General features: G+C 38.5%; 1 protein-coding gene across 2 annotated transcripts; it reads right to left on the bottom strand.

Annotated features, from left to right (window-relative positions):
• Positions 1–659: 659 nt before the first annotated feature.
• On the bottom strand, positions 660–4,735 carry LOC122028630 (homeobox-leucine zipper protein ROC8-like). Of its 2 annotated transcripts, none has more exons than XM_042587480.1 (10): positions 4,392–4,735; positions 4,195–4,312; positions 3,867–4,055; positions 3,293–3,751; positions 3,114–3,215; positions 2,831–3,040; positions 2,530–2,707; positions 2,168–2,439; positions 1,994–2,083; positions 660–1,849 (listed from the first exon to the last, which is right to left on the bottom strand). In XM_042587480.1, the coding sequence occupies exons 1-10, from the start codon at positions 4,484–4,486 to the stop codon at positions 1,469–1,471; spliced, it is 2,094 nt and encodes a 697-aa protein (XP_042443414.1). In that variant the 5' UTR covers positions 4,487–4,735; the 3' UTR covers positions 660–1,468. The 2 variants fall into 2 exon arrangements, with proteins under 2 accessions (XP_042443414.1, XP_042443415.1); XM_042587481.1 differs by having other exon boundaries at positions 2,168–2,436.
• Between the last annotated feature and the right edge of the window lie 5,770 nt (positions 4,736–10,505).

Below are 10,505 nucleotides of genomic sequence, written 5' to 3'. Positions count from 1 at the left end.
ACTTGAGGACGGGTTCTTTTTAACTCGGGGTGACTGACGCATGATCAACATAAGAGCACCCAATCTTCTAGAGGACATAACTTTTGACTTGAGACTCGAAATCAAGCTTTGTTAGGGACCACATTACAGAATTCAAAAATCTACGTTTGTTATTAGAGAACCTATAACTACCAATATTTTTGCTCAAATTTCACTGTTTAGATCCTTTTCGGAGCCTTTTTACTATTTTTATTCGTTTCTATTTTTATGATATTTAAAGTATTTTTAATATTTCTGGTATTTAGAGATTAGAGATTCTCTATATCAGTATTATGTAAGATTTGTTTTTGTCTATTATGAAAATTTTCTAGTAAGATTTCTTTTTTTTCTTTATAAGATTTGATTTAGGTTTAAAATTTAGGATATCTCTCCTTTTTAAGTCATGATCTATATAGTACCTATCAGTTGTATAAGGAACTATGCTCTAGTAATAACAAAGTTTCTCTCTTTTTTTGACACACGACGAATTTTCTTTTTATTTTCTTTAGGTTCTCTTCTTGCCTTCTCCTCCAATCTTCTTTTTCGTTAGCCCGGAGGATAATCGGACATCATTTTTAGAATGTTGAATAAAGTTAGGATAAGATGAGATAAGTCTATCAAAACTAAGTTGAATAGTTAAATTATGCAACAAATAACTAAATAGCTATCTTCAAAGCAGCAACAACCGGCTCATAACTGAGACAGGGGCAGAGAGTACCAATCCAGACAGGAAGAGGCACAATTATAGCACTAACTAAACTTGTTAACCAAAGTAAATAAAAAACTAATATAGCTCTATCAGTGCCACACAGGGACCACTAGCTCTAAAGTTTCAAGTTCAAGATCAAGCTGAGAATTTAATTGCTTCATCCAATTCACAGCTACTCCATTACACAAATGCATCCACGCCTAGTAAAACAACTGAAACAGCCTATTTAATTACCTAAGTAAAATCCTAATCCGCGACTTCTACCGGACCGAAGTCAATACCCGAACCACTACTGCTCGACTGCGCCGAGGAAGGAAAGAAGGAAATTGAGGGGGTTGCTCGGAAGGAGAGGCAAGCGAACGTAAAAGGGCAGCAGCAGTAATGGCAGCAGAAGAGAAGCAGGTGTGGTGCGTTCTTGACTTCATTGAGTTCTTGTAAATGTAAAGCCTGAAAGATTCCTGTAAAAATAAAATATTGTGTTGGCCCGAAGCTGGCTGGCACCAGTGGCAGCAGCAACCACAGCTGCTACGACAGCAGCATCTTAAAGTTGCAATTCAAGCTCACAACGGAAGCATGCATTCAAAGGCCTACCAACCAACACGAGAGGACCCATTTAAATCCTATCTTGAATGCCATACATACAAAGAGAGGAGAGCCTTAAGAGTCCATCAGATCTGAAGCAGTTGAGGAAGCAGGGGGCAGAAGTAAAATGTGGGCTTTTAATTCACTTCAGAGCATGAATCAGATATCAGGACAGTTCAAGGCTGCCTTTATTTGCCGAACTGTGGTGCCGATCAAGTTATTAACTGTCATTACTGACTCCATGTTAAGCTTCGCCGATGGCAAGCTGCTCATAAGTATTTGAAATGCTACGGTGACCAGTGAGCCAGATGAGCCTCCCAGTGGATTTGAGCTGGACGAGGCCCCTTGTCCCCCCACTGATCGCCCATCTGGCAGTATGGTGAAGCCCGAAGGCAAAAGAGAAATGAAGGATGGGTCTTTGCCGCTCATGACTACGTTGATCGCCGGTATGTCGATCGGAGAATAGACCACCGCAGAACCTGACGCATCGGTGCAGCACTCTTGAAGTATCAACATGGTGTTCTGACCAGAATTGAGTCCCTATATTCATTCACCACCATAAAAGGGTGCGATTAAAAACTTCTGACAGAGGGCAATCTCAGTAAAGTGAATGGTTGGCTTTCAAAGGTGAGCGAAATTTATTAGAACCAGATGGTTAAAACATGAAGAGAAAAGAAAACTTACACGAAGAAGAGAAATGCAGTTCCCTAGATGTGAGCCGGTCATTATATGGGTTACCTCTTGGACGGTGTTTCCATTTGATAGAACATCCCACTGAAAATTGAAAAAAAAAAAAAATGATCATGAGATTTGATCTCGTGGTTAAAGTATACAACAATGCAGCAAAACAGCAGTAACCTGAGCTCGAGTTCGTTCATCCTTGAAGAAACTGAAGACCCTCTCAGGTGATATAGGGAGCCATATTGTAGTTGCTGCACTGAGCAGGACGCCACTGGACTGGCCGGCGTCCGTGTTTTTGTGAAGTGTAACCCTGACTCCAGCATCATTCAACCCCGGTAGCGTGATCCACTTGTGATCATTCGAAGCACCGATATTGGAACAGAAATTGTTCACCATCCTCTGGGCAAGCTTCATCATGCTTTTCTTACCATCAGCCGAGGGTGTCACTGCTGTTCACAGTGGAAATCATAGTTAAATAGGAAACAAACTCTTTTCGTTTGTTTACCCATTGCAAATTAACTTACAGAAACTTGTCTTACCTCCGAGCTCTCGAGTTGGAAGTCCGACAATGGCTAAGCAAGAAAGTCTATCGCACATTCTCTGGAGGGCGGCTAGCCAACGTTGTGCTCCAAATGCAAATCCACTATCTATCAGATCCTTGAAGAGTACCGGAATTAGATTATTTTCTTCAATCTCCACATGTTCGACCCAAGTCACCTACCACAACATCATCAATCGTTTAATTATATAATGGAAATTGGGAAAGAATTAATCATATCCAGTGATTATGCACATCAATCTATCGATCAGAAGACTACAAATACACATTTGAATCAGTACCTTAGAATATCCATTTGCCATTTCCTCGATCAAACAGCCAGAAGGAAGTCTCTTTGATTGAGAAAAAGGTGTGAGCTGATTAGCCCGAGGATAATCCACTGAAACATCAGCAACCACCCACACGCCTGGTTGAATTTGTTGGCAGCATCTTAAGAAGAAGAATTCACGAGTAGGAACAACTGGTGAAACAACCTGTAGCTCCTCATACATCTGCATGTCCTTAAATGTGTTAGTATCACGAGGAAGTTGGCATCAATCTGAAGAGCTTGAGAATTTCCATTACCAATTCCAACGACCCACTTCTGCTTTGAGCCATTCCATACGAAAGGACTTCAATGGTCCTTGCTTTTGAAACAATTGTCGGAAACAGCTCTGCCCACTTACTCTGCCACAAAATATGAATCAGGAGCAATGCAGATCAAGTAGAAGTCGTGTTCTTCAGAAAAAGAGGTTCAAGCTTACCGCGTCCATGAACATATCGATCAATGTCGTAGCATCCATAACGACCACTGCCGAACCCCTTGATGCCTCAATTCGAACATCTGGAAACTTGAGCTGATGGCCTGACCTTTTAAACATCCTGTCATATGTCTCAAGTTGAAGTATTTCCCTCCCATCACTTCCAGACTTCACCCACAGGGGTTCATCCACCTGCACAAGCCTGATAACTTCCTCCATCGCGTTACTTGCGATGTCCATCATAAGGGGCTTCTCGAGCTCAGTAATGCCCGCGCGATACGCATATGGAAAAGAGGAAGAGTTTCGCAGTAGAAGATCAAGGTCAAGGGAAGAGCTTATCCCTGGATTACTGTAACAGCCGACAGATAGGTCCAATGATGAGATGGATACTGATTGTCCCGGGGGAAGCTGGGTAACGGGCCTTCCAAGGTACCTCGACGCTAGACTAGAGACACGATCAAGCTGCAAGGAAGAACATCTATAGCTGAGCAATGAGAAGCAACAATGTTAACCTTGATTAGTTACACATAGCAACAATGTTAACGTTAGCCCAAAAGAAAGCTAAGATTGACGTTACCTCGTCCTTCAACCTCGAGTTCTCCATCCGCAGTTTCTGCTCGTCGAAGTAGGGGTCCTCGGTGCAGGAGGAGCTGCCGCAGGAAGGGCAGATGACATTTTTAAGAGCCGCTCTCATCGTGATGTTCTCACACCTGATCTTGTCGTTCTCGGAGCGCAGCAAGCAGTTATCCGACCTATCTTGTTGTGCCTGCGATGCGATGCGATGCACCAGGAGGAAGGAATCAAACAAGGGCACAAAGATGGAATTTTTTTCTAGCAAGAAAACAATAAGAATATATGGAAAACATAACGAGAAAGGAAGAGAATGTTAGGGAGGCGGCCGCTACCTTCATCTGCGTCCTCCGGTTCTGGAACCAGAACTTGATCTGCCGCGGCTCCAGCCCAAGGTCACGGCTCAGCTGCATCCTCTGCTTCTCGTCCGGGTGCGGACACACCTTGAACATCCTAGATCAAAAGCAAGCACAAACCCGTCAGAAAGCAACACTAACCATGACCCCGAGAGAGAGAGGGAGAGGGATCGTACGATTCGAGGTCCTGAATCTGCCGCGGGGTGTGCCGGTGGTACCGTTTTTTCCTCCCGCGTGAGTCAAGAACATCGTGGTCGTCGCCGGAGTCCATCCTTTCGCACTTCCAGTTACGTGCAGACAAGACGCATATGGCGAAGCGGTCGGTCGTCCCACGTCTCGTCGATGTTCAAAGGTGGCGACTTTCTCCCTTGCGCTAGGAATTGGCGCGAGAAACCAAACGAGGAAAGCGGCGATGCGAGCCTTCAACAGATTGCTTGCGACTCGGGCGGCTTCGCCTCGCCCTCCTCCTCGTTAAATCTTTCAATTTCTCTGTCTCTCCCCGTCTCTGTATTTAAAGCCATCAATAACTGACCGGAAATTTTGAAAGGCCAAGGCTTGATGGTCTCTTGGAGGTACAACATATATATATATATATATATATATAAATGATTACACAAGCAAAGTTTTTTTTTCCCTTGTAATTTGTTCTTGAAGAATCCAGTTCTAGTTCTCTCCCCACATTTGAACATCCAGTTTAGGGGTGCAGAAATCTTGACATAAAGGCCTTATTGGATCATTTCTTCTTTTGATTCATTGGAGACTGTAAAATAATTGAGTAAAATAGCAATCCATTTAGATTTGCTATATCTTTTTAAATACTAGGAAAAAATAAAAATGACTTTCCAAATTCAAAGAAACATCAATTGAGCATTCCTTTTTTCAGAAAAAATAAATGGGCATCCCTCACATGATTTTTTTTTTAATTATCCTTTGATCTAGTAGTATTGTTATACATTAAAGCTACTAGATAACTTCTATAACATATAATAGCTATCGGATTATTAAAGATACAATCAAAATATCATATTAGAAAGATATAAAAAAGATCATAGATTTAAAATAATGTAAGATATCTCCATTGATATAATGTCTTTTGAGTATGGCCAAAAATAAAATATAAGGGTTTAGACCCAAAATGAATAATATCATGTCATTTTGAAGATATGCGCATTCCTTTTGGACACAACAAATGGTATAAAAGTCATGGTCGAGACAAGATATCATGTGGAATTACCTTAAATGAAGTTGCAGAGAGCCCCGGAGTAGGTCAAAATGACTGGATGTTTGTGGGGAAGGCCCGGAGCATGTCAAAGTGACTAGATGCTTGCGGAAAAAACCTGGAGCAAGTTAGGATGATCGGATGCTTATAAGAAGATTCGGAATAGGTTAGTGTGGTCAGATGCTTGTGGAGAAGGCCTAGAGCAGGTCAGGGTGATCAGATGCTTACTGGAAGGCTCAGAGCTCAAGGTGGCCGAATGCTTACGGAAAGGTCCACATCAGATCAAAGTGATCAGATGCTTGTGGAGAGGTTTGAAGCATGTCAAGGTGACCAGATAATTGCAGGAAAGGCATGAAGTAGGTTAGGATGACTAGATGCTTATGGGGAAGATCCGAAGCTGGTCAGAATAATTGGATGCTTGCAGGGGGTCTGGAGCAAGTTAAAGTGACCGGATACTTGTGGAAAAGGTTCAGAGCAAGTCAGAGTGACCAGATACTTGCGGTGAAGGCCCAGAGCAAGTTAGAGTGATCGGATACTTGCGGTGAAGATTTAGAGCATGTCAGAGTGACTGGATGCTTGCGGGGAAGACCCAAAGCATGACAGGATAATCGGATGATCACACGAAGGTCCGGAGCAAGTTAAGAGTGGTTGGATGTTTGCTGGAGGCCCGGACCATGAGAGTAATGTGTTGGTGCAAGGAGCACCAGATAAAAATAATCAACCTTTAGGGTTTTAATATTTGACAAAATACTTAATTCTGGTCAGTTTGATTAAGGGTTGATTCAAATAAGACTTGATGTTTGGAAGATACAAGTCTAGTCAAAACTAGATACTAGCAAGAGGAAATCCTAGGTGGATGTAACCTTAGGTGGTAGAAGTCCTAATGAGTAAAGCTAGGCCCTAGTAAATGTAGGTGGTGAAAATCTTAGAGAGATGTAACCTTCGGTGGTAGAAGTCCTAGTGAGTGAAGATAGGCAGTGGAAATCCTAGGGGGGTAACTCTAGGTAATGATAAAGTCTTAGATATAGGCATGAAGCCTAGTAGGTCGGGTAGACTTATAGGAGTACGGCTTGATCTTAAGGGATTGACCCTTAGGTGGTAGACTTAGAGGAGGGACCTCTAAGTAAAAGGTAAGTTTAGTAAGTTAGGTAGACTTACAAATATAGGCTAAGTGGCTTGTTTGTGTTTGTATGGTTGTTTTGTAGGAACCTGGAGCTGGAAGCAAAAGAGAGAATAGACAAATGTAAATGGGTGAAATAAACTTGACTCAGGTTGAACCGAATCTAAACTGGTTCAGAAGATCGAATCGGTGGTTCGTTAGACTGACTGGGTTTGGCCTAGATTGTTGAGTTGTCGGAAATATTGACATGGAAAATAATGTGGCAAAAGATCATCTTTATGATTTGGATCAGGATGAGAATAAGCTAGATGATGTAGATAGAGAGAATGCTTCATTTAGATAAGAGTTGATCCAGATAAGGATCTGATCCAACATTATAAAAGGAGACGAACGTTCTATGCTCAAGACATTGATTCTTCATCCTACTCTCATCTTTGCGCTCAGAAAGCTACGTTGTGAATCTCTATGACTGGGGAAGCTCTAGGGGGTGGGGTGCGCTGCACTCAGGACTTCCGAATCGGCCGTCATCTTTTGTTTGGTTTGTTTATTACAAGTTGTATTTAATTTATTATTATTTATGCTTGTATTGCAAATTGTAAGACGAGTTTCTCCACCTTCGGAAAGTTCCGGAAAGGAGACCACTAGTGGACAGGCGCCTCCTATGATTAGGCCTTGGATGTAATGACCTTGCAGGGTTGGGAACCAAGTAAATCCTGCGAATATTCTTTCCTTTATGTTTTTATTATATTCTACTGCGACTAACACTTTGATAGAAAGAACAAACGAAATCGAAGTGAAAAGCGATGAGTCGATATTCAACCCCCCCCCCCCCCTCTCTATCGATGTCACCGATCCTACATAATGGTGGTCCTTCGTTTAAGGGGAGAATTATTGGGGATATAATCAAAGTCCCACATTAGAAAGATATGGAAAAGATCATTGGTTTAAAAGAATATAGGATATCTCCATTGGCATTAATTCTTTTGAATAGAGCTCAAAAATAAGACCATGAAGGCTTAAACCCAAAGTGGAATATTATGTCATTGTAGAAATATGTGCATTCCTTTTGGACACAACATGGATAACTGTTACAACATGTAAGATGTTTAGGGTGAGTTTAGGATTTAGGATTTACATATAAAAGCTACTCGGTAGCTACTACAATGTGTAGAAGTTACTCAGTAGCTATTACAACATATTTAGGGTAAGTTTAACATTTAAGATTTATACTATCTAGAAGCTACAGCTATTACAACATATTTAGGGTAAGTTTAAGATTTAAGATTTATACTATCTAGAAGCTACTAGTGTTGGTACAATGTGTAGAAGTTACTCAGTAGCTATTACAACATGTAGAATCTACCCAATAGTTACTACAATGTGTTTAGTGTGAGGCTAGGGTTTAGGATTTAGGATATATGAACATTATTATATGAAATACTATTTACTAATTTGATTAAAATTAATTAAACTTCATCAAAATAATTTTAAAATAGTTGTAGAAGCTATTTTGATATAATAGTATTCAGATACCCTAAACTCTAAATCTAAATTTTAAACTCACACTAAACACGTAATAGCAGTTATTGAGTATCTTCTAAACATTGTAGCAGCTATTGGATAGTTTCTACATAGTATAAATCATAAATCTTAAATTCACCCTAAATATGTTGTAGTAGCAACTGGATAGCTTTTCCACTTTGTAGTAGCTACCCGATAGCTTCTACACGCTGTAAATCCTAAATCATATATAAATCCTAAACTTGTTGTAGCAGCTACTGTATAGAAGTTACAAGGTATAGAAGCTACCAGGTAATTAGTACTACGTGTAAAAGCTACTCAGTAGCTGCTACAATGTGTTTAGGATGAGTTTAGTATTTAAGATTTATATCGTATAGAAGTTACCGAGTAATTGCTACAATGTGTAGAAGTTACTTGGTAGTTGTTATAGTGTGTAGAAACTACACAATAGGTGCTATAATGTGTTTAGTGTGAATTTAAGATTTAAGATTTATGATATCTAAACACTATTATATCAAAATACTATTTACCAATTTGGTTAAAATTATTTAAAGTTTATTAAAATAATTTTAAAATAGTTATAAAAGTTATTTTGATACAATAGTGTTCAAATATTCTAAACCCTAAACACATTATAACATATACTAGATAATTTTCACATGTTAAAGCAGTTGGCTGAATAATTTCTACATGGTATAAATTCTAAATCTAAATCATAAACTCATCTTAAATATGATAAACCCTAAATTTAAATCCTAAACTCACATTAAACACGTTGTAACAGATACTAGATAACTTTCACATGTTGTAGCAGTTGTTGAACAGTTTCTATATGATATAAATGCTAAATCTAAATCCTAAACTTACCCTAACTATGTTGTAGCAGTTATTTGGTAACTTATACACCTTATAGAAGCTATCTGGTAGCTTATACAAGAGCACTAGGTTAAAGGATAATTTTAGAATAAAATTGTAAGAGGGGTATCTATTTCATTTTTTTTTTAAACAAAGAGTATCTTTTTTTTATGATTTATAAAATCGGGGACGACCTTATATTTTTGCCCAAAGATATTATTACTTACCATTTGTACATTTGTTCATTAGCATAAACAGGAGCAGAAAATTGACAAAGTCGAGGTAAATGTCTTCCTTATATACTAATCATTATTCCAAAGGCTAGTAGTCGTCCGTGATTTACCTCCTCCGTATTAGCCTTGAGACGGGTTGACGGAGGTGCTGAAGGAGAGCGTATTCGCCTTTTGCCACCATAAATAGGAGCAGAAAATGGAATCGAAAACTTATACCATGAAGTAGACAATAAATCAAATACATTAGAGATGGTGCTAGCAAAAATTTATATATCATGTTACATTGAGACTGATTATTATTTACTAGAATATTAGAGAATCATTTACAGTTAGGAGTGTTAAAAATAAATCCAATCTAACGACTTAACTTGAGTCGATCTGAAAAAAAATCAGGTTCGAATTGAATATTTTTTTATTCAGATTATGTTCGGATTGGAGGGTTGAAAATTTTCAGATTAGGTTGGGTCGGGTCGGGTCGGGTTTGGGTTGACCCAAATATAGGATTTAGTAGATTTTTTAGAGTTAAATTAAATTTTATTTTAAAAATTAAGATATTTTTATATATATATTAATAGCAATGTTAGTATAATAATGATGGAGTATTGAGATAAAAGTGAAAAATTATAAGGAAAATAGTTACAAAAAATCGTTTTGAATCATATTTTCGAGTTATCTGGTCGGATTTGGATTGGTCCGGTTCAAATTCAGGTTTAAGAATTTTGGATTAAATTCACGTTCGGATCGAGTTCAGATTAAATTAAAAAAAAATTAATCTGATCTAATCTAATCTGATTTATCTAACTTGGCATCCTTACTTCCAGTATAAGAAATCCACAGACAGGCCTCCAATCATTTAATGTTTTGGCAGCCCATTTAGCATCATTGAATGCAATATTAGCAAGAGTGAAGGAAATTAAAGATTACAATAGATATATCATAATAAATATTAAAATTTAAATATGTAAAAATGTCAAGGGCGACAACGTGCACTTGCTGTGTTTTTCTGCTTTAGTAAAGCTTCTTATAACTTAAATTCTCTCTTATTTTCTCAGTTTACGATAAATTGATATGGCTTCTCTTTTCTTTCATTTAATTGTTTTTATTAACTCTCTCAATTTGCATAGACAGTGACTATTATTTCACTTCTAGTTGTGCAAACTCTTAGAACTTAAATTCTCTCTTATTATTTCACATCAGATTTGAAACCTCTGCCAAACATCCATTTTCTTTTCGAACGTAATCAGATTTGAAAATTGATTATATATTATAGTAGAACTAGCAAAGAAGATCACGCAGAAGTATTTGCAAATAGATTGAGAACAGTCAAGGAGATTTGATGTGT

This window comes from Zingiber officinale, chromosome 10B (genome assembly GCF_018446385.1).
Source record: "Zingiber officinale cultivar Zhangliang chromosome 10B, Zo_v1.1, whole genome shotgun sequence".
NCBI lineage: Eukaryota > Viridiplantae > Streptophyta > Magnoliopsida > Zingiberales > Zingiberaceae > Zingiber > Zingiber officinale.
Note: the sequence above shows the minus strand (reverse complement) of the source record. Positions and strands in the feature narration are given on the sequence as shown.